Here is a 23316-nt window from a genome sequence, read left to right on the forward strand (position 1 = left end):
TCAGCATGTGGTGACCTTGTGGACATTCCGCAAACAAGTCAGCAGTCGGTGATACGGGTTTCCTGGTGCCGCGACCACCTCGAACACAGACTGAAAGGCCCGGCGGTCCAGCTCCTCCTCTATCTGGTGTCTGTAAAAGTCTGTGGCGACCAGGCAGAAGAGGTTAACATCCACGTGTTCCAGCCTGCCCATCCTGCTGACGACGTGGGGAAGGCTGGCAGAGGAGTTAAGGGAGCAAGGCTACAAGGGAGGGGGGAACTGCCCCAGGAGTGTGTTGCTGGCGCCAACCTAGGAAGCCCTACTAGTCCCCACGCAGACCTCAGCACGGCTGCCAGGACGCAGTGCTCCCAGCTGGCTAGGGACAAGGGCAGGTTGGGCCAGGCAAGCTGGCCAAAGGAGCCGAAGCCCCGTAGGGATGCCGCCGTGCCGGGCGGCACTTACCTGGCCTGACTCCTCACACGGTGCTGGTGGCTGGTGCTTCCGCTGGCCCGGCTCCCAGGGACTGAGGGCAGAGCCATGGCCGCCCTGCCTAGGCATGCGGGGCGAGGCCTGCCGTCCGCACCAGGACGGCCATCTGCCCAAAGGCTCTGGGATGTGTTGTGGGGAAAGGCTACCAAGAGGGAACATCCCCTTTTGGCAGTTAGTGTTTCGGGGTGGGAACTGGCCTTTATGAAGTCTTTTACTCCAGACAATGGACAGGCACAATGGCGAGGGCTAATTAGAAGCAGCACTGGTGGAAAGCCCGGCTGCACAGAGCACAGAGCCCAGCCCCGGCCTCGAGTGAAATCCCAGACCAGCCTCTCAGGTGGGCCTGGTGAGGTACGTTTTCGGTTTCCTCTCTTGGGGTCTTGCCACCCAGGGCCCTCTGTGCAGAGCAGGGTCTTCAAACACTGACCCAGGACCAGCCCAGAGGTGACAGGGGAGCAGCAGGTGGAGCCTGGCCCCCGGAAGGATACATCGCCGACACCCAGGGGCTGGTGGAAGCACTGACAAAGAAGCAGGACAGGCTCCACACGGCCATGGCCACGGGGGTCCTCTGTGTGAAGTTGGAGAGGGACAGCATGACCCAGTCACGGACCATGGACGACTGCCCTGTGCTGTGCAGAGTCTGGAAAACCTGTGGAGAAGAGCTGTGTGTTGCAGGGAGCCTGGGGTCCCTAGCAAACCCCGCGGCTGATGGCCCAGGTGCCAGGGCCCCACCCACCTGGTACACGACGGTGGCCATGAACTGTGGGTATGGCTGCTGGTTGGACAGAAACTCCCCGATGACTTTGTTCATGACGTCCTGCGGTGGGAAGAAGTCGTCTAAAAACTGAGGAAGGATCCGCGCCACCACTCTGGCTTCACAGGGAAACCCTTTTCGGATCCTGAAAGGAAGGAGCCCCATGAGAGCTGCCTGACTCCCCTGGAGGCCTCTTGTCTGAATCAGCCTGATGTGAGACCTGGGCTGGAGGGGTCTCAACATTTAGGCTTTGCAAGCTGGCCACAGGCTGGATCCCCCACTTTGGGGGGGTGTGGGACAAACAACCCCAAGTCGTGAGAGTAAGGAGCAGAAGTGGTGAGGGTGGTGACGGCAGAGAAAAGAAACGCCTAACACCCTGTCCACATGCAGACACTGACCCCAGCCACACCATCCTCGGCAGGCGCCCCAGGCTGTTGCTCCTCCTGCCATAGACCCACCGCCTGCCCCTCGAGGAATGTTCCTCAGATGCTGCGCCAGCCCCGACTGTACCCTGTAGGGCACACGTACGTGCTTCATGTGGTGAGAAGCACCATGTGACCCAGCCCCCGCCCAGTGTGCCCGCCCACCCCAGCAGACGGCATCTGCTGCCCAGCACACCAAGGCTGGGGCTCTGGATGCCACCCACAACCCAAGTCCTCTTCTGTCAAACCCGCTCGGCAGGGCGCAGCCGCATGTGATGGCAGGGCCTGTAGCCCATTGCCGACCACAGGGAGGACTGCCCGCACTCACTTTACAGGTCACATGCAAATGGCATAGACTTGCAGACATCTTCTGCCAGCAGAGGAGGGCCCGCAGCGTGGGGGGCACTGAGCGGGACCCCCGAAGCTGTACGTTTTGCTAGTTGAGACCACCCTGGTCTCCGGAAGCTTAACGCTGCTCCAGGTCAGGCCCTGGCCCAGTGGGGGTGTGCCACTTTACCCCTGGGGCGCCTCTGGCCAAAGGCCCCAGGTCAGAGCAGGGCTCCCACCAGCCGGGGCAAGAGCCGGAGCAGAGCCCAGGTTGGGCAGGGCGAGCCCTGCGGCGGAGCGGAGGCAGGCGCTAGTGCTGTCAGCCCTCACCTGTCAAAGAGCACAGACACACGCTCCATGGCCACAATCACCGACTCGCTGTCAGGGGCAGTGGGATTGGGATCTGAGGTTCTGCCGGGGCTGATTTTCTCTTTTCCTGAAATAGAATCATGCAGCGCTGTCACTGGACGGGCTTTTTGCAAACGCCCTCAGGGAGGTTAAGGAAGCCCTCGAGATGGCCTGAAACTGGGGAATGAGAGCCCCCACCAGCCACAAGTGCCACCCAGACTCTGCCCCACAGGGTGCAGTGGCTGGTCTGCTCGGTCTAGACCCTGAGCCGTCACCCCAGCTCTCGGCGCTAGAATCTCGAGCGCCACAGAGCCCTGTGGCCAGTGTCTGTGAACAAGCACGCTTCTGTCCACCTGTCAGTGTGGAGCTTGGTGGCAGTGGCCGGCTGGGGCATAGGCAGGCCAGGGACGCCACAGGCCCCAGTACTCACCTGTGTACATGCAGGTGAGCATCAGGCCCAAGGCTGCCATGGAGCGGTGCGGGCTGTGCACATTCACCCTGTCCACACTCAGCTTGACCAGGGACTCTGTATCCAGCCGGGAGAGCTGCTCAGACAGCAGGAGGCGCTCCAGGCCTCTCAGGACGCAGTGGTAGATAATGGAAGGTGTGGCCTCCTCGCTGCCCGACAGCATCACACCACACATCTGCACAAGGAGGGAGGCTTCCAGGTCAGGTGCCATCTCGGTGCCCCATGGCTCCCAAGCCAGGGCCGGGAGCAGCGGCGCCTGCTCACCTGTATGACCGACGCCGAGAACTCCGGCCCCACGTCCAGAGGGTAGTTCTCTATCAGGTAGAAGGCAGTGGCGCACATCACCAGCACATGCTGCTGACTGTGGACGTTCACACAGCTGAAAACACCAACAAGGGCCTGCTGAGCGGCCAGCCACGCCATTGTCTCAGTGACCCTGGTCACCGTCCCGTGAGAAGGGCACCTGCCCACACCAGTGCCCTTCGGTGGGGTCAGCCAGGACCCAATGCACCCTGAGGTGGGCGAGCCCCCTGTCCCAAGGACCAGCCCGAGAGCCCCACTCACTGGGCCATCCCTTTGAGACTGGACAGGAGATAGTCGCTGAGCACGGGGATGAGCTGCTTGGCCGTGTCATCCAGCAGGTCGCACTCGAGCACGTAGAGTGCGCCATGCAGTGCCCCGATCTTGCTGGGCAGGTGGCCACTCCGCAGCGTGCTTTCCAGCAGTCGGCTGACCGGCTCGGCCACAGCTTTGTCCTAGAACAGGCGGGTGCGGAGACTTGTCCCTACGGGGCACCGGGCTGGGGCGCTGTCCACTGACGGGAACCCGGCCTGTCTGTGTGCATTGTGGGGCCTGCACAGACCTGCCCCCAACCCGGGGGACCTGCAGGCCGGGACGTACCAGGCAGAGGACAGTGTGACCAGCCCTAGGAGAGCCTGGATACGGTCCAGGGGCCCCCATGGACAGCACCTCACAGGGGGTCACATGGGACGTCCCAGAGCTGGCACTGGCTCCTCTCGACCCCGCCATGGGTGCTGTTTTGTGTCCTCTCACTGCGCCGCATCACAGCTGTGAGCTCGACTGTATGTGAGCCCGAACGCCCTCCAGGCAGAGTCCCAAGGAGGCCCACACTGGCATCTGCTGACCAGGGTCAAAGTGTCATCAGCTCATTTAACTCCTGTACCAGTGGGGCTGAGTGGGAACCTGCACTCTCAGCACCATGCTCTCATTTACTAGGGAGGAGGCCCCCCAAGAGCACAGTGGAGGAAGGGGCCTCCAAAAAGTCCATGAGAGGCTGCCCGCCACATGGGCAACGGCTCCTAAGGCCACTGCCCACGCCTCCAGGGTCTGCCAGGGGGTGGGCCAGCGAAGAAATCTCTCAAAAGGAAAAGACAAGTGTGGTCCGCAGACAGGCCCGGGCGCTCAGGCGGGGGGCAAACGCGGAGGCGCAAGGGCACATGGGGACAGGGTGCATCCCTGAGCCCTGCCTACCCGGGGAGCTTTATAAAAACTCTCCTTACTTAGTTGACTCACTGACAACACAACAGCCGCCTGCGGGGTCTGGGCCGAGTGGAAAAACAATGACAATGAACATCAACCCGGCAGCAGGAGCTGCCCACAGAGAAGAAAGGGGCCCTTCAAGTCTCGCTGTGGCAGCCAGAGGCAGAGCACTTTGAAGGGGTGGGTTCAGGAGAACACCCGCGTCCTCACTGTGCCTGTCCCTGGAAGACGGCAGCAGGGTGAGGACCACCCAGAATGGACGGGACCTGCTCTGGCTTGGAGGGACAGTTCTACACGGAACATGGGGGAAGGGGCGGGAGCCACACCCCACCTCCGCCACACCCTGGGTGACCTGGAGCAAGTGGCTTAACCTGTGGCCTCAGCCTCCTTGGGGGCAGACAGATTGAGAGGGGCCTGACTCCCAGCAGAGGGAGGTGGGTGATGAGGGGAGGGCCCAGCCGACATCAGTGGCTGTGGCAGGACGGGTTGGAACATGGCAGGCACCCATGGTTACGGCTGTCCCCGGCCCCAAGAGCCCGGCACATAGCAGCCATTTGCGGTTTGCTGAACATAGGACTCTGGACCATTACAAGGGCTCCAGGGACATGGAGGCAAGCAACACACCCCCGACTTGAGTGGTGCAGGCACGGGCACAGCCGTGCACACCAGAGCCCAGAGCATCCTCTAGCTTGCAGGCCACACGCAAGCACCCTCATGTGTCTGTGGTGACGTTTTAGAAAGGGAACGCCACGCAGCATGGCACTGCTCTGACCCAGGGGTTGCTGAGCAGGAGGAATTCGCAGAGGAACTATCTGGCCCCTATATTCAACAAAGACACGGTGTCCAGACCCCCAGGTAGAGGCCGGGTGGCTCAGGGTCTGGAACACTCGGCAGGCAGGCAGGGAGGAAGGCTGAGCCTGTGGAGGGCTCAGCCCACACTGCACACACCTGCCTTGGTCGGGAGGGGCTGCCGCGGGACCTGAGGCTCTAGGCGCCCCACTCCAGGCTCATAGCTGCTACAAAGACCAGGTAGACCTGCCAAACTGGGCTGCTCCCACACCCCAACAGCAGCAGCGCCAGCCTGAGGGGGTCTCGTGGCGCCGGGCCCACCCCTCCTTACCATGCCAAGGACAGCAGCTGCCTTGCAGGTGGCGGGCACCAGGTACTGAAGGAGAATCTCGTCCTCTGAAGGGTGCACCCGCCGCAGCTCTGTCAGCGTGAGGTACATCATCTCAAACTGGTTGCGCTCAGTGAACAAGTCTGAGACCACGAGAAGCTGGAGGCACAGACACAGGACGGGGAGGGGAATGTCACACGTGGGGACAGCAAGGCCCCCCTGAGGTGCAGGCAAACACCTGCGATGCAGGAGGGCGAACACGCAGCACCCTGACTGGGCGGAAACCTGCTGCCACCGGGAACCAAGACATGGCGTGAACATGGAGAGGGTGGGCCACCCGGTCTTCTCCAAAACGGCGCATGCACCGCAGGCTGGGGGGATCAGCTTGGCCGAAGCCCGTGTGGGGATTGGGGTAGAGTCATGCCGTGTGGGGAGCTGCAGCCACCGACAGGGCTGGAGCCGCTAGAAGGCCAGGCCACCCCTAGCGTGGAAGCCCCGGCACAGACGAGCCGCCGAGGGCCACAGAAACGACTGCTTTGGTGAAGATTTTTTGGCCTCCCCAAGATGTTCAGGCGTCCGTGATCTTCACACCACCCCGCAGAGCAAACGTCACGGGGGCGCACGCATGTCCGCGGAGGCCAGAGCAGGTGGAGTCCGGCGGGCCAGCACGGGGCCCAGTGAGCAGCTCTGCAGGGGCCAAGGTGCTTCCGCAGTGACACAGAGCCCGGGTTTGTGCACCCTCCTCCCCAGAGCTGGCTGGCTGGACACAGGGGCGTCCAGCTGTCCTCTCAAGAGCAAGTGACTGAAGAAATGGGCAGCAAAATTCATGCAAGGCTCTTTCCACCGGTTAAAGAAAATGCTACTTTAAAAAAAAAAAAAAGTGCTATCACTTATTTTTAAATGGACTAATGAGTAACCTTTTTCAGAAACACTAAGACTTTCCTGAAAAAACAAGACAGCTAAAACTTTCAACTGAAAATGAGGTTTTTACAAGCCTCAACTTACCAGATATGAAACAACTTAAAAAGCCTTAAAGGCATGTTGAGAAAAACCAAGTTAAAAGGAACAGAACAAGTCGTCCTTGCCAGAGGAGATGCCTTCAGGTAAAGAGAAAGGCCCGGGCTGCGGAGGCGGCGCCGCGCTCCCGGGTCCGCGCACAGGCAGGCCCGTGTCCCACGACCCTAGCCGCCGGGCAGGCGGCAGGGGTGGCGCAATGGCACTCAGTAAGCAGTGACTGAGAGTGCTCGGGCTCGGGCTGCCTGTCACGGCCCCTGAGGACAGAGACGGGGATGGGGAGGGGTACCCAGAAGGCAGAGAGCGCTGGGACTCCCACGATGCTGCCCTGGACCCGAGCGGAGCGCCGGCAGGGCGGGAGAGGACCCGCTGGCTTGAGAGACGGGTCTCTGCGTCCTCTGACCCCCAGAGCTTGCTCGCTCACTGGAAGGCCCTAGGGGGGTGTGTGCGCACGTGCACCTGGGCACGGCTCCCCGCCCCAGCCCCCGCCCCGGCACGAGGGGCAGGCGGATGGACTCACAGACCGCACGACTTCGCTGATCAGGATGACGGGCATCCTCCGGGCTGGGCCCGACGGCAGGACCCAGCGGCTGTACAGCTCAAGCAGAAACTGCGAACAGGAGTGGATGTCAACGCCGGCCCGGTGTTTCCTGCAGAGCATGTGGGACGGTGACCCCTGGCATAAGGTCGTGTGAGAGGCCCCCGGACCCATCACGTGAAAGGAAGACATTTCAGATGCTTTAAACAGAGCCCGGCGGCGACCTGGAATTGACTGGAGACGTGGGCGGTGACGACGGCGCGGGCGCGTCGGCCTCCTCCTCCTCCTCCTCATCCCACTCCTCCTCGCGCAGGGGGGTGATGCTGTTCCCCAGCCACACGGAGTGGATGGACACCTTGGACAGACGTACACGCGGTTTCACACTCGGGGCCCAGCAGGCTGCTTCAGAGCTGCCAGCCCACAGGCAGAAGCGCAGGACCCCGAGCCCGGACACAGAAAACCCCAGCTTTCGGGCCAAAGCCAGGAGTGAGGGGTGGTCAACTAGCGGGGGGCAGCTGAGGGGGGAATTGAAGGGCCCCTCGATAGGACTTGAGGTCCCAGGGCAAATTTCTTTTCAAAACGGGTCATTTGTGCTGAGTCCCTGGATTACTTGAAAATGCAAGAGAGGGTCTGCGCGTGTTCTGAAGCTCTGCCAGGGGCGGCGGGGAGCTGGAGGGTGCCTCCCGTGGAGGCAGTTAACCCACTGTCCCGCCATCCCCCAGAGCCCCAAGACGCCCTTCCTTGGCGGCCTGTCCATGGGAAACGCGGCGAGTCAACAGGGCTGTGCAGCTGTGCCCTCCAGCAAGCAGCTCGGCCCTCCTCCCTCTGCACAAACACCCGGCCTCGGCTGCAGTGGGCAGGCAGGGGGAGCGGCCCTGGATCTGCTGGACTGCAGAGAAATGGACTCCCTATTTGCTACCCTCAGGCCCTGCAGGAGTGACACCCCACTCCCTGTTTCAACCCCCTCCCCAAACCCAGTGGTGGCTTAGCACAGAGGGGATCCCCGACAGGGCAGGGGTGGCGCCCTAGCTCAGCCCTGTCAAAACCCTCTACGCGCAGATCTCACAGCTAGTGGGAGCGCGGACCGGCAAAGGCCAGCAGTCCCCAGAACAGGAACCGTGGTCCCAGCCAGCCCCAGGCTCCTCCCTCAGCCTGCCCCTCAAAAACACACGTCCGTAAGACGGCATCCGATTCTCCCAGTGCACTGGCTCTCGCACAGGTGGAGAGCTCGCTGAGGGACCAAGAACGGGGGCGTCCATCTGTGGCGTGGCGCTCACAGGGGACGACGTGGGAGGACAGACTGTGACACGCGGTCCCCAGACTTCGAGGGGGCGCGGCCTGTGCTGCTCGCGGTGGCCTCAAGCTAATCCCGACACTGCTCTGATCAGCTTCTTCCTGGAAGGCCCATGTGGCCGCGTCTAAGTAACCAGCACCACGGGCAGAGAGGGCACAAGGCAACAGTGCGGCCCAGCCCGGCCCACGCCACCGCATCGCGGCTGTCCCGGGGCTGCGTGGTGGGTGCGTTCCTGGCGTCAGAGCGGGAGGTCTGGACCTGGTCGCCCCGCCATCTCCCCTAAGTCTAATTCACACAACTCGCATCAGGGTGTGTGTGCTGGGAGAACACAAGCAGATGAACAAAAGGGAAGGTCCTCTCCCACAGACGGTGCGTTCAGCTCTCATGGGGGGTGGGGGGCAGCTGTGGGGAGGGCAGGCAGTGGAGGCGGACGGGGCGGGCTCACCTGGCCCAGCTTGTAGCTCACGTCGCCCAGCTCCCGCTCGGGGTTGACCTGCAGCAGCAGCCTGTCGTGGCTGATGAGGGCGCCTGCAAGGACAGCGAGTGACTCACCTCCGGAGCTGCCTGGGCGTCACCCGCGGGCCTCGGGGCCCCTCTGTCACTATCGGCCCCCACGGGGCCGGCCGGCAGGGTGGAGTGGGATGAGGGCGAAGGCCACGGTGCTCTAGGCCCTCCCTCAGCTTCTGCGGCTACCAGGAGCCGGGGTGGGCTGAGCCAAAGAAGTGCTCAGGCCGGCCGCCGCGGGCCGGGCAGCAGGCAAGCCTCCGGGGCTCAGGAGACCACTTCGGCGGGCAGTGCCTCCCAGGACCCTGACTTGGCGGCTGCTCGTCCATTGTGCCAACGAGGCCCCAGTCCACCACCTTCCCCAACCCCCCGATTTTCACCCCTCCCACTCTTCCGCCCAGCACCCCTCTCCCTGCAGGGGTCAGCCCCTGGGCAGGTCTAGTGGCAACACACCCTCTTGGCAGAAGTCCCCCGAGTCCCTGGAAGCACCTGCTCCCCTCAGCTCCCGGAGGAGCGCTGGGTGCCTCTCTGGCCTACTCGCCCCTGCTCTGCGGCATCTTTCATGTCTCCAACTGGCCGTGAGCTCCCTGAGGGACCGGGCACCCATGCTCACAGCCCTCGTTTCACGCCAACAGCCTGGACGCGCCCGGGTGTGCAGCACACCGCACTCCACACAGAACCGTGCGCGGGCCAAGCTTTCAAGACACTGGTGTTCATAGGATCTCACAAAGTCTAAAACCCAAGGAATCAAGAAAAAGCTCTGGGCTGAAAGTAAACCAAACCTTTTTAACCCCTCTCTCATAGAAAACCAAGGGAAAAAAGAAATTGAAAAAATATATAATAAAGTAGAAAGAAAAAAGGAAAAAAGACACAAACTTTCGCAACACGACAATTCAGTCTGCAAACGCAATGTAACTGTACACATTTCCTACCTGTGTGGCTTGTCCCACAAAAACATGCACAATTAAAAAACCAAAACCCTTCCTTTAACCTGGGTGATGCCCTCCAGGCGCTCTGGGCCAGCAGCCGCGGCCAGTGTGCTGTGGGCCCTGCCCCACTGACACGCCCCACAGAGCCAGGGGGCTCCGCTGGCTCTCAACACAGGCACTGGGAAAGCTTCTGGAATCCCTCAGGCCTGCCAGCCTGGCTGAGGACCCCAGCGCCACAGACAGAGCCAGCTCAGCTCTGGACTGGACTGCTCAAGGCCTTTAGTCTCCCCGCCCCACGTGACTCAGCTTAGAATTCAGGGGGCACGGTCAGTGCCGCAGTCTCTGAAAAAAGCCCTGACTCAGGTCCTCTGCCACGCCCCTAGGCACACGTGGTTCGGGCCCAGGGACAGAAGGCCGTGCCCCACACGCACCTGTAGTGGCCGGAGACAGAGAGGGGACGGGGTCCCACGCCTGGTATGGGTGGTGGGAGGCGATGTTCTCTCTCTTTGACACCATGGCTTGGATCTCCTGCTCCACGATCCCTCTGATGATGCTCAACTTCCGCCCGAACCTGAAATTCAGAACAAATGAAATATTAAAAAACAATTTGCTTTCTTCAACACCATCCAAGCGAAGCACACCAGACGCGCCCGGGTTTTCTCAAGAGATACAGGCTCCCGCGCCAGCTCACCGCGCACGCTCTAGGGCCACGCCGCTGCCCACCTGGCCCGTGCAGGGGTTAAATCAGCCCAGCTCTCCCGCCAGGCTCCACGCACTCGTGGGCCTCGCCACTCTGCGCCTCACTGCAACTTGCCACGGGGTGGGGGTGGGGGGGGCCGGCAAGGTCCCTGCCGGATTTGTACCTCTCGCAGCCACGCAAGGCACATGGTGTTCTATTCAATTTTTGGCAACAAAGGGGAGGGTCCTGCTGAAGCTGTTGTCACCTGCCCAGGTGGGGTGAGGGTACCTCGCCGTTCCCTCCCCGCCATGTACGCTGGGAACTCAGGCCCACCTGGTGTCGAGAGCTTTCAGGGGCTTGTTCCGAGGCTGCTGCTCCAGGCAGCTCACAGCGGGGTTGCCTGCCACAGGCACGGTCATGGCACTCAGCACCAGAGAGGTGATGGCCTGCACGGCCAGGACATTGATCTGCGTCCGCTCCGTGTCCTCCTGCAAGAGCCCACATGTGCTCAGTCACAGGCAGCCAGGTATTGGCCACCAACCCTGCCTGGCACACAGCACCCCCACCCCCAGGGCCACCGCAGCCCACACGCAGTGGGATGGGCGGGCGGAGTGAAGGCGAGTATCTGCCCTCCCGAGCATGGCTCCTGCAGGCACAAACTCCAGACAGGAGTGGCTTTCTGAGCAGCCGTCCAAGAAAATCTCCCCAAGTTTAAGGCCTGAGCATATGACAACACGTTCGCTCCCAAGGGTGACCTGCGTGCGGTTCTGCACGTTCACACCGCAACTTCAATCAGAGCCAAGGACTTGCAGCCTGTGGTTTTCGCTCTGCCAGGCCTCACTAAGTCACCAGAGCACGGTGTGGTCGACATGGTTAACATGGCTGAGCACTTCAGGAGGCCTGATGAAATCCCGGCAAGACAACCAAGAGCAGGGGCGTGGAGCACAGGCGGGGCCACTTCACTGGGTCAGGCCTGCAACACGCCCGGAATGGACCCACAGCTGGAGCACGCCCTCAGGACCGGGGCGGCCCTGGATTGCTGGCATCCACTGACCGGAAAACGCACTCCAGCCCCAGCACCAGGATGCCCAGACCTGGGCCTGTGCTCCTGCTCTGGAACACCAGTCGGAACTCAGGTGGCTGCTGCCACAACTGGGCTGAGACAGGCCGCCATGATCTGCTGCCTCCTGCCTGCACGGGGGTCTTACTTCTGGCGGGCTCTCCTCCTGCTCCATCACCAGGGGCTGAGTCACCAGGACACCAAGGAGAGTGGCCCATGTCTCCTCAAACTGGGTCCGGCTGGTCCACCCTAGGAAGCACAGGGGAATGAGACAGGGTCCCTACTCAAACCCCCCACACAGTGGCCACCCAGAGAAGGGATGGGAACTGCCCAGGGGTACCAGCGCAGCCACACCAGGTCCATCAGGCGGCCACAGTGGCAGCCTCAGGTCGCCGGTGAGGACACAAAGCCCCCACGGCAGTGACGCAGGCGGTGGCGGAGCTGGCGGCGTTGGCACAGCAGAGAGTAGTCCAGTGGCAGCTCCTGCACGAGCGCAGAGCCGCAGCCACTTCTCTCCAGGGGCGCCCGTCCTCTGGAGGCCGTGACGTATACCCCACGGAGAAGCACAGCCCACCGACGGGCACCCTGAGTGGGTGTGGTGTGTGAACACTCCCCAACAGAGCAGGTCCAGACACAGGGAAAGCAATGCTTCCCCTGACCCCCTCTAGAAGCAAACCTATGAAAAACAGAGCTGTAAGCAGGAAGCACTGGGGACGGGCCGCTCCCCTGACAGCCAAGTCCAGGCTGTGCCGTGTCCACTCATGACCGTGGGCGTGGGGAGTGCGAGTCGTGCCCCTTGCACTACGACTCCAGGTGACAGGAGGGGGTTCAAGGACAGGAAAACCAAAGCACCAGGATCGCCTTGGTGAACGGGACAGAGGCAGAGAGACCAAGGGGCCCAGGCTGGGCGAAGCACCCGACACAGAGGGTCTGTAAGCGAGATCCAGGCGGACACGTGTGGCCATTTCCACGGGGAAGGAGAACGAGCACAGACAAGGGGGCACAGCAAAGGCAAACACGAGACAATGAACACTGTCTTGGCACCCAGGTTCGACCGACAATTCAAACAAGGAGCCCGCAGTCAGAGGCGGGGGCACGGCAGGGAGGAGCAGGCGCCGCGGGCAGACGCAGCGTGACCCTTCCCAGATGCGTGGGCTAGTGAGGCGTCAGCTGCCTGAGCCTCCCTTGGGCCCTCAGCACCTGCACTTGGCTGGGCGGGAGAGGGGCAGAGAGCGGCGCCATGCTGCTCTCACATGCAAGCCATGCCGGAACGCCCTGGGAGGCAAAGCCACGGGGATTTGCAAGAACAATCCTGCCACCTCCTCAGGCCTCCGGTCACGAGTGGGAAGAGACAGGGCCCCCGCAGGGGGGCCTCTGCAGGGACAGAGGCGAGTCCTGGGGAGAGACAGGCCTGCCGCGTCAGGGACCTGGTGCTGACACTTGGGGCTGCGTGTGCAGCATCCATGAGACAGGGCCCAACACTGAGGTCCAGAGGCTGAAAGGACCCGTGGGTTCTCCTGTGGAGTCACCCCTCGCCCCAAATGCCTGCTCTGGTCGGAGGAGAGGGGCGGCAGTGAGGGTTAGACACAGGTCCACTCCACCAGGTGTGTGCATTGCACGCAGCAAAGGCTGGACCGGCTTCACAGGGCCCACTGCAGGGGCACCTGCCCTGACCTTGGCCGACACTCAACCAGCCCCACCTGGGGCCGAGACTGGACACTGTGTGCACCTGGGCCTGAATCCACGTCGAGCCCCACAGTAATGGCTTCATGGACACTGCAGAACACACTCATGCACAGCTGCACCGTGCCCACACCCTCCATGACATGCGATTAGCGCCCGTGAGCACCACGAGGAGCCCCATCTGGCTGCGAGGGCCTGAGGAGTTGCACAGGGTCCAGTACCTAGAGTATTGATGCGGCAAATGAACTCCTTGAAGACTTCCTTCTCCTGCAGGAACTCCACAGGGATCTCGGGGAACACAGTGCCAAAGTCCCCTCCTGGCTTGGGTGACCATCCAAGCCTCCACACCTGAGAGGATGAGAAGAAAGTGTCCTCAGGTCAGCATGGCAGCTCGGCGAGGCCCAAGAGCACCGGCCTCTGCGGGGCAGGGACCAGCAGCACTTCCTGTCCTGGGAGTCTCTTCCAGGCAGCCAGCCCTGCGGCGTGGCACACCATCCAGTTTCTGATTTTGGGCCCTGGGGAGGGGACAGGTCAGTCCACCCTCCGTCCCCACCCCACCCCACACTCTCAGCAAACCTGCTTTGTGAGCTCCCAGTGCTGACGGACATGGCCTGCTGGAGGCCACAGGGGCTCTCCTGGAGCCCAGGCCCAAAGACACGGCAGAGGCCTCTGCAGACACCCTGTGCAACTGCACAACCACGCCTGCTAGAAGGGTGCGGTCGACTGTGATGCCAGTTCCTACTGGAGCCATCCCACAGTAAGATCTGCAGTGGATGGGGCATCTGACGCAATACAAAGCCTTGTCCGTTTTAGACATTCCCAGCCGTAGCCGGGCATCACGTCCAGAAGCCAAGCAGGTGCTAGGTCCTCCTGTGCAGATGCTGCCAGGGCCCGCCAGGCACCTGGCTTTCCTGATCCTCTGCAGAAGCGCGGTCAGACTCACCAGTGGGGGGATGCGTGTGTAGCTATTGACGAAGGGCAGGCGGGCCAGGCTGACCACGATGTTCCTGAGCACGGGCGTGAGGAAGGCGGGCATGCTGCTGTTCCTCTGATGGCCCAGAGCCAACACTGAGGGCAGGGCCTCCACCATCTCCGCCACCATCCCACAGGCTGCAGCCAGGTACTTGGGGGCTAAACGAGCACGTGGGTAAGGGAGGATTGCTTGGTCCAATCGTACCCAAACCCAGCACCTCTGGGCCTGTTCCCCCTGCCCGCCAGGTACAGAGGACACCCCTGGAGTTGGTGGCTCCAGTCTGAAACGTGGAGCCTCCACATCCACCTGCCAGGAAGGCAGCCATCCTCCTGGACCTAGTCTCCTGGCTCTGGTGCCAGCCCCAGCCACCTGCATGATGCAGTATTACCCGGGAGCCCCAAACCCCCCACAGGATGCCTGCCCCGCCCTCCCAACCACAGCCCATGCCTGGACTTTCTCTGGTTCTCCCAGGGCCTGTGCTTGGCTCTAAGTTGCACACAAAGAACCACGTTGCCACCCCACGGTTCACTCTTTCCCCAAGATCAGGGCTTCTGAGCTGGCTGAGTCCCCCAAACGTGGTTCTGGCAAAGGTGAGAAAAGGCACAGGCTGCAGGGTTGGACGGCTGCTAAGTCCCCAGAGTCTGGCATGGAGAAGGCCCAGGGAAGTGCTCGCAGGGCGGCCAGTATAACAATGATCAGCAAGCCTGGCCGGCCTGCATGTCCCCAGTACAAGGAGGCGCCCCCACTGGATTCAAGGCATCATGTCCCAAGCGGAGAGAGATGGAACTGTGTTTAATAATATTTACTGGACAATCTCGAAGTGGTAGTGAAACGATATTAAAAAAAGCAAGCTTCTTCCCTGCCCAGGACGAATCACCCTGCTAAGGGGAACGCCAGGGCAAACAAGCACAGTGGCACCAGCCTGCCAGCACGTGCCGCACAGGCCTCCCGCTCACTCTCCGGGGGGGCGGGGGGATGGCATGGGACGGGACGACACAACTGGCAACAAGGCTCCTTGCCAGGTGGGGCTGGTTCCAGGCCTTTGAGGGGGTGACTTTAGCCTCCTTCACCTACCCCAGCCCTCTCGGGACTGTTCTCCTCCCTGCGGAAGCACAGGGCGGAGGGGTGCGCCTGCCACCCCCACCAGAAAGTGGCTGCATGGGGAAGTGGGGATTGCACGGCCTCAGGGACCAACAACAGTCGGGAAACCACACACTCACACCACACGCACCGTCAAAAGAAACACTCAGCGGAGCTGGGACACTCTGGGCGGTCATGCAACTATCAAGCCCTGGGCAGGTTAACAAGAAAAAACTGCTATGCTGGCTTGATACTGAGGACAGGAAAACTCCACCCTTAACCGAACTGCAGAAAAGCTAGCCCCAAGCCCCAAAGCAGCTGTGTGCTTGTTACGGAAAAGGCATGCTTCTCAAGCCAGGCACACGGACAGCACTCGTGTTTCGGGTGAGAGAGTTCCCGAGGACTGGGGGGGCGGGGTGCTGGCTTCTGTCCATGGTTCGGGCCGTGGGCTGGCATCAGCAGGCGTGGCCGGGGGGCCCCGAGGCCCTGGTACAAAGTCACAGCCCACGGACCTCCCCCCACCCTGCCTCACCGCCCCCCCGCCATTAATGCACGAGAGCTGAAGCGGGAGAAGGACATAAAAATTAGGGTGCGTGTCTCAGTCCAGGAGAGGCCTGGGTGGGAGGTGGGCTGGGTTTTTTTGTACAAAGAGTAGGAATTTTCATTTAGAAATCCACCCAAAATAGATGGCACAAGCAGACACTGAGGGTGCCTATCATCACGTGGGGTGACCCCCAACGCTGAGTCCCAGCAGCTCCAGAGCATCTGCAGACACTCATCACGGCAGGAGATGGAGAGGGGCCCTCTCCACCTCCCCCGCGGCCCCCCAGCTCTCAGGGGAGGAACAGCAGGGAGCTCTGTGGGGCACGCCGGTGGCCAGGCAGGAGAGGGCACAGGGGCTGAGACCCACTGCTCTGAGACTGGGCGGGCAGAGCGCAGTACGCAGGCGAGGGAGGCGGACTCGCCCTGACCTCGGGGCAGGTCGTGGGAGGCAGCCAGGGCACAGCCCGCTGCCCAGCGTGCGTGCTTCCAACCTCTCTCTCTTGTGAGCGACTCTCTGCCCCCAGAGAGAGAAGGCAGAGAAGCTGACACTTACTCTGAGTGTTTGAATCTGCTCGGTTGTCCCTGGAGGCCTTTGGGGTATCTGTCCTTCTTTCCGGACTGAGCAACTGGTCCCCGGGCTGCACTACAACTAAAGGCATGTGGAGCAAAGAAAAGAAATCGCAAATGCTTTTACCCTCCCTTTTAACTCAGATCTTCACATCTGTCAAAGTGACAGACTGCCAAATGAGACCTAGATGTCCCAGAACCACCTTCAGACAGCAGGAGAAACAAGACAGGGCCCGATAGGGACCGAGGCTCTGGGTTGGTCCTGAGCACACAGGGCCAGGGCGCCGACTCCCCGAGGGCCAGTCCTCCCAGCTTGTGTGGCGCCTGCCCGCAGGCCCTGGACAGCGACGCCCCCTCCCGGCTCAAGGCGCGGCGCCCCAGCAGTCTGCTCAGAGACCGCTCCCCGGGTCCTCGTTCTTAAGCTGGCCACAAATGCACAGATGAAAACAATTTAAACAATGAGACTTCAAAACACCCCTCTATGTTTAATTTAAAAATACAAAACTTCCAAACACCCTCTAACATGTAACCTAAAATGTCCAACTTGAAAAAAAAATTGGCTCATGACCCTCGTTGAGGACACCATCCGTGAAAAGAACGTCACGTCGGCATTACAATGCATGAGTCTTACGACGAGGTATAGAAACAGTCGTCTCGGCTATAATAGAAAACAAGTAATCTTTTGATCGTAACCTTAGTAATCTTAAGGTCATTAAGGACTAAAAGCATGAAACAGCCAAGTAGGAGCAGAGCTCAAAGGAATATAAAACCCTAAGCACTGCTATGAGAGCGGAGCACCAAAATCTAAACAAAATGGCTACAAAAGCAAATTCCAACGAACGCGAATGTAGACTCCAAGGTACTGGAGGTGAAGGCAAAGCCCATATTTTATCCACCTTTTCTCCCCGGATTCCTCACTCAGCACCCAGCAAACAGAGGGCACAAAATCAAACAGCAACAAAACCCGTGACCTAGGTGTGTGCTGACGGCTGGGCAGGGCAGGGCAGTGGGCATGGACTCACTGGCTTCCAGGAGGAAGCGGACGCAGTGGATGAGGGAGCAGGCCTGGGTCACCAGTGCCGGGGAGGACAGTGTGCTCCAGAGGCCGGGCAGCTGCAGGGCCAGGCAGCAGCAGTCCAGGCCCGCCTGCAGGTCCAGACTCAGCGGGATTTGCTCGTGGACCAGACGCCACGCCAGCGCCTGTGGGGAAAGCCAGGTCTCAGGTGCTTCTGGGGCAGCCCCACGCCTGGTCGCTGCGGCCCTGCTCTCACAGTAATGACTCACCACCCACTCCCAGACGCCTGCTCCCCTCCGCTCTCGCTGCTCCCGATCTCAGCTCCTTGGGCTCCGCTAGAACCCTTCCTGCAACCCAACCCCAGGCCCTCCCGGGGCTCCCGAAGCACAGGCCTGGTGGCTTTCACTGCGCTCAGAGGCTGATTCTGTGGTTCCCGATGGCCAGAGGGACTACGTCCTAGTTGGGCGAGCCTGGGAAAGCAGCAAAGCCCTAAACCCCTTCCTCCTCAGCTGTTAGGTGGGGACAACAGCCCACTGGGCAGGGATGAAGCAGTACCACGTGTGTCCCGTGCATGGCAGGCACCCAAGGGAGCCATAACCACACGCTCTGCAGCTGCTTCCACCACCCTGGACCCCAACGGCCAGGCCCGAGAGCAATCTGCCTCGGCCCAGCCTCTGCTCACAAGTGGCTCCTGGCAGCTCCTCCCTCTCTCTGCTGCAGTGGGCCACGGCTCACTGCATCCCGGAGCTGGCCAGGGTACCAGTTCAGCTTTTTGGCGTTCAGGATGCAGACCAGACACTATTTTCCAGAAGATTTATATAGAAAGCCAGTGCGCCACAATGCCACAATCAGCTTTCAGGTTTATGCTCAATTTAAATATAATGAATTTCCCAGGTGTCTTAAGTATCCCAAATTGTAATTGTAATTGTGTTGCTTCTTTTTTTCTGGACAAAAATTTAAGGTGCTCTGTCCTAAAATCAAAGGCATCTCCGCATGAAGGGAACAGATGCCCACATCACGACGTGCCCCCCGACATGGCTCTCGCTTCTCAGGGGGAACCTCCTTCCTCGCACACAGAAACACTGGGTTCCGAGCTGCCTCTTACCTCCAGGGTCATGACCACAAACTGGACAGTGTCCTTTTCCTTGTCAGGAGGAAGGTGCAAATAGCTGGGCACTTTGGACAAGGCCAGCAGGTACTGGGCCAGGGCCCGGGCCAGTGTGGTCAGGGACCGATACAGCACAGCATCTCCTGAAAGAGAGTGGTGGTGGGCACAAGGCTAGCAGGGGCCGGGCAACTGAAGTCAACTCTCGGAACTTCTCCCAGAAGCTGAAAGCAGGCTCCTCAGAAGCACATCGGCACGTACCCCAAGCTGCCGCTCCTGAGGTCCGGCCCCAGCTTTCTCCAGGGCCTGGGACCCAGACTACCGCAACCGTGGCAGAGAGGCACACACACCCCACAGACATTAGACCTGAGAGCCCAGCTACCGGGAAACACTTTCCACTGATCAGAGCAACAGCGTTCGCTGCGCTTCGCTCAGCGCAAAGCACTGTGCTGGCTCCGCCGGATTTTAAAAGAGTAACAGCAGCTTTTGTTTTAATTACCAAACAGATGGCTCAGCTTGCTCCAGTAGGCAGTGGGCTCGGCAGGCAGGCCGGGCTGGAAAACCTGATGGGCGGCGGGGAGCTGCTGCACCGTGCCGCTCACGCGCTCCAGGGTCACCAGGCGCGCCGCCTCAAAAAGGGGGCTCTTCTGGCCGCCAGAAATTTCACGCAGGCCCAGGCCCAGGCACGGGGTTAACAGGCTGAGGTTGAACTCCTGAGTCAGGGCATTAAAGGCCCAACAACAATCGTCAGTTTTCAGTCGGGGAGAAGATCACAAAAGCAGGAAGGATAATGCAAACCTTTCTAAGAAAACACAGATTAGTAGCCCACAAAAATGTATTTTAGAATAAATCCCACTTCGGTTACAAATAATTGAGCAATGCCACTTGACGTATGCTTGGTGAAGAGATATTCCTGGTCTTTTGGGGGTTCTGTAATTTGAATTGAGTATTGTGATTTTTTTTTTTTTTTACATCTTCAGATTTGTTTGAAAATGTAACAAGGAAATTTTAATTGATGAAAACATAAAATTGAGCTGACAGGCCATGCAAGAAATCAGCGAATCACCAAACATTGCTGAAATTTGAAAAAGCTAAGTTATGTTCAGAAGCAGCTAAAATAAAACTGTGACAAAATGCCGAAGTGCTGGATGGAAGAGTACATTCTGCAGGATGTTTCAGTTAGTTTGCTTTGCCAACATTTGAAAAACCTCTGGAGGATTTTTTTGGGGTCAGCATCTCAGGTAGTTAATAGTTAACTTCATTTAGGTAATGGAAATGGCTGTTTCGCTGGCAGAGACTAAAATTGGAACTTTCGGTTACAGTCAGAGCCTTTAAAGCCTTAAAAGTCCAATTAAAGTCAATTTGGAAAATGCAATCAATGGGTCATTAAGCAAATCAGCTCCCCCTGAACGGGTTTTAAAATGGTTCGGCAAAGTGACTCAGGCCTCTGTTGTTCCCAAAGGAGCGCCTGTTTTCGGAGCGATGAAGACTCAGTCTGCGGAGCAGGCTCTGCAGGGCTGTCTTCGCCCACTCCGGAAGGCGCTCTCAACCGCTCGCTTTGCTCCCTGGCCCTGAACGTGGCCTCATAGGGAGGCGGGACCCCAAGCACGTCTGTGTCTTCATTTCCACCAGAAGTGGGCGGCCTCCTCGTGGGGGTGTGGGGGGTCGAGAGCACACCCTTGGCGCTAGCGGCTCACTGCTCCAGGCCTGCAGGGGAGGCCGGGGCAGGGCACCTCGCCAGCCTCACAGGGAAGAGGGCTCACCGCCTCCAGAGAGGGGGCTCGTTAAAGATCACTTTCCAGAATGCCACCGAGACAGCCGCGCGGCCCTCCCCAATGCCTTCCCTCCTCACCACGGCAAGAGGCCACTTCCCTGATGGCCACGCAAGGAGACATTTTCTTAAATGCATGAAAAATTGAATGAACAGAGCTTGCCTCCTTGGATTCTAATGTGGCTGAAAAGAACCTGTCCCCTCTGTTCTGGAGCCCCCACCACTAAAGCAGAAAGGGGAGCGGACCCCGGAGCAAGGCTGCATGACAGTGACCCCGCGCTGCGGCGTCAGCCACGGATCAAGGAGGGTCCCAGCGCCGCCTACCGAGTCCAGCATGAACGCACTCATGTCCCCGGAGGGGAGGCGGCTCAGCAGCTCCGCACCTTCCAGCAGCGCGGAGTCCGACCTGGTCCAGCACTGGGATCTGACCAGACGTAAGTACCAGTCCTGGGAAGGAGGAGAGGTGACCATGGAGGGCAGGCTCCCTACTGGACGTGACTGTTCCTCAGCCCTGTCCCTGAGGCCCAAAGTGCCAGACCCAAGCAAGAGGCGCCCCTGGACTTGGAACGCAGCTGTCATGAGGACTTTGGGGAGGCCACTCACCTCACCACATGCCCCTTCCCACCGGGCTTGGCACCGGCTGGCACAGGCCGGAGGGATACCCTGTCCTCCCTTCATGGGGCCAACGTCCGCCTGTCTTTCGAACTCAGCTGGAAGCACCAAGGGTCACGGGCCACGGGCCACCCTCCAGCCCAGCCCTCTCCTCTCCCTGTACTTGGCGTGACACTGCCTGCCCCCCGCCAGTGTCAGGGGCTGGTCTCCGCCCGGGAACAGTGCAGCGCAGGCGCCTAACGCAGGGAGCCTGAGAAGAGGCTGTAGTCTACACCTGGGGCGCTGGCTTTTGAGACCCCAGCTCATATTTAAGTGGAACTCACTCCAGAAAATTAGTGTACTAAGGCCTGCGGGGTCTCTTGGGCTGGGAGGTGAGTGGTGTGACTCAATAGAAAGCAACACCAGGACCCTTGGGGGGGCCTTTAGCAGAAGGTCGGCAGACACAGGAGAGGGAGATGGCCGGGCGATGTGCCCTCGAAGGTGACGGCAGCGGAAGCCCACAGGCCCAGGCCATCTCCTGACTTGCCCAGCACCTGTCCTGACCTTCCCGGCCAGCCACCAGTGCCCCAAGCCAGCATGTCCCTTGTCACGCCACACCCTGCCTAAAGCTGCTAACAACCTCAGGCCTCTGATCAGGGAGGTGGCCCTGCCCAGGCCAAAAACCAGGTCACCCTGCCGCCTGAGCCACCCAGCCACGCACTCTGGGTCTGCTGTGGAAGGAAAGAGGGGCTCAGTGCACAGTGGGCCCCACACAACACCTGTGGACACTTACTTTGTCCGGAGTCACTGTCTCCAGTGCCAGGGGCCCATCCCCGTCCAGCGGGTGGGACGTGAGTGGAGGAGAGGGGCCGCGTGACCCTGGCGCAGCAGCCAGACGAAGCCTGTCCAGCAGGGAGTAGAGCCGCTGGTGTCTGCAAGGCAAGCGCGGTGGGGTCAGAGCTGAGGGCAGAGCAGGAGGGCGGACTTCCTCTTCAGAGTTCCTCCTCACCCGCCTCGAAGCCAGTCAGAGGCAGCTTTAGACCCTGCTTTACTTTTAATGACCAGAGTCTGCACGCCATAAACATCTCTCAGAAGTTTCATCTACGCTCGAACACGACCACAGGCAGTCATGGTGCAACAGCTCACAAAAGCATCTTCATACACACAGGACAGATCATCTCCTCTAAGAGCCGAGTGCATGAAATGTCCTATTTAATCTCCCAACAAGACAATTTATACTAATTTATGTTCATTTCATGGAAGAATCACCTCGTCTGGCACAAGATAGTTATAATCTTCCCCATCTGGGCTGAATACTAAGCCGAGGGTCAAAAAATAATAGTTTGACCTCCCACCATCTGCTGCGCGAGTGACTACTTTACAATGCAAATGACAGGGCGCGCGCCGAGCCCGCAGCCCAAAGCACATGCGCTTGCCCACCACGCGCCTGCTGACGCCGCCGGCGGCTCTGGGAGCGGAGTCACAGCACCACAGGCCGGCTCCCGTCCCCCACGAAGGAGAGACGGCGACACCCTGTTTACTTTGTGGTCCTGGAACGACACTCACATAAGGTGTCGGTTTCCGACGAAGGCCTCTGAGAGGCTCTGAACCAGAGTGAGGTGCTAACTGGCTAGAAGACAGTGGCGACAGGAGGCAGAGAAAGCTCGCGTGCCGAGAACTGGGGCGCTCATCTCAGACTGGCCCACCAGTATTCAGCAACTGGACTGTAGGCGCCAAGATCTTGCTAAGATAAAGCTAGTAATTCCCGTTCCGCGCGATCACAGGATGAGAACAGAGCCTCACTGAACTGGCAGGCGTGCGGCACCCCCACACCCGGCGCCCCACCGCCCGAGGCCGCAGGTGGTACTGCCAGCGTGCTCCAGCGTTTTATACGGCAAGAGCTGACATTTTCATTTAAGAAGGCTTTCGACTCGCGCCTCCCTGCAGTAAAACCACTACCCAGCAGCCAGGCCCCTGTCCCGAATTCACCCCTAGAGACAGGCGGTCATCCCCACCCAGGAGCCGCGGCCCCCGTGTCACCTCTGGGCGAGCCCGCTGCTCTGCAGGTGCTCCTGGACCCTGCTCAGCTCCTCCACTGGCAACTGCGCCGCGCTGCTCTGGAGCGGAAGAGAGCGTGTTAGGGGCTGTAGGGATGGCCCGGCCAACCCCACGCTCAGCGACGCAGGGCAGGCACGAGGACGGCGGGGCCGCCTGGCCAGCACATAGGCGAGCCAGTGAGGATGGCCCTGCTCGGCCTGCCCTGCTAAGTTTTCAGTGAGAAGCAGCACCAGTGTATTTTCAGTACCTGTAAATTTGCGGCCAAAAGCATTTCTACCCGGCGACAAGCCAGGGTGTCCACCATGCGGGCCAACACACGGAAGGGGGTGCACAAGAGCTTGTCCACATACAACGTCAGCACGGCCCCCGACTGGCTGAGGTGGATCCCTTCCAGGCACTGCAGTGTCTTCTTCAGGATGGTGGGCTGATGAGTGAGGAAGGAAGGACAAGAGTAGGGCATTGTGCCAACCGGAGGCCAGCAGTTCAAAGATGCTAATTCTCCATTCT

The 23316-nt window shown here is 60.3% G+C and overlaps 1 protein-coding gene across 1 annotated transcript in view; it reads right to left on the bottom strand.

Moving 5' to 3' along the window:
• HTT (huntingtin) overlaps nucleotides 1–23316 on the bottom strand; it is a gene marked incomplete at its 3' end in the record, with an annotated part of 99898 nt that continues 76582 nt past the window's right edge. Inside the window, exons 43-66 of the mRNA XM_084233040.1 lie at nucleotides 23057–23233; nucleotides 22792–22868; nucleotides 21545–21683; nucleotides 20485–20607; nucleotides 18889–19102; nucleotides 18390–18535; nucleotides 17292–17469; nucleotides 16256–16351; nucleotides 14050–14237; nucleotides 13328–13454; nucleotides 11572–11672; nucleotides 10697–10851; nucleotides 10116–10255; nucleotides 8697–8779; nucleotides 7182–7312; nucleotides 6940–7069; nucleotides 5409–5564; nucleotides 3353–3543; nucleotides 3053–3167; nucleotides 2750–2963; nucleotides 2302–2407; nucleotides 1205–1367; nucleotides 957–1117; nucleotides 1–214 (exon numbers count right to left, since the gene is read on the bottom strand). Of these exons, the coding sequence (XP_084089166.1) occupies nucleotides 1–214; nucleotides 957–1117; nucleotides 1205–1367; nucleotides 2302–2407; nucleotides 2750–2963; nucleotides 3053–3167; nucleotides 3353–3543; nucleotides 5409–5564; nucleotides 6940–7069; nucleotides 7182–7312; nucleotides 8697–8779; nucleotides 10116–10255; nucleotides 10697–10851; nucleotides 11572–11672; nucleotides 13328–13454; nucleotides 14050–14237; nucleotides 16256–16351; nucleotides 17292–17469; nucleotides 18390–18535; nucleotides 18889–19102; nucleotides 20485–20607; nucleotides 21545–21683; nucleotides 22792–22868; nucleotides 23057–23233 (3525 nt within the window). The remainder of the gene's footprint in view (nucleotides 215–956; nucleotides 1118–1204; nucleotides 1368–2301; nucleotides 2408–2749; nucleotides 2964–3052; nucleotides 3168–3352; nucleotides 3544–5408; nucleotides 5565–6939; nucleotides 7070–7181; nucleotides 7313–8696; nucleotides 8780–10115; nucleotides 10256–10696; nucleotides 10852–11571; nucleotides 11673–13327; nucleotides 13455–14049; nucleotides 14238–16255; nucleotides 16352–17291; nucleotides 17470–18389; nucleotides 18536–18888; nucleotides 19103–20484; nucleotides 20608–21544; nucleotides 21684–22791; nucleotides 22869–23056; nucleotides 23234–23316) is intronic.

The sequence above is a fragment of the Talpa europaea genome, assembly GCF_964194135.1.
Source record: "Talpa europaea genome assembly, chromosome: 5".
NCBI lineage: Eukaryota > Metazoa > Chordata > Mammalia > Eulipotyphla > Talpidae > Talpa > Talpa europaea.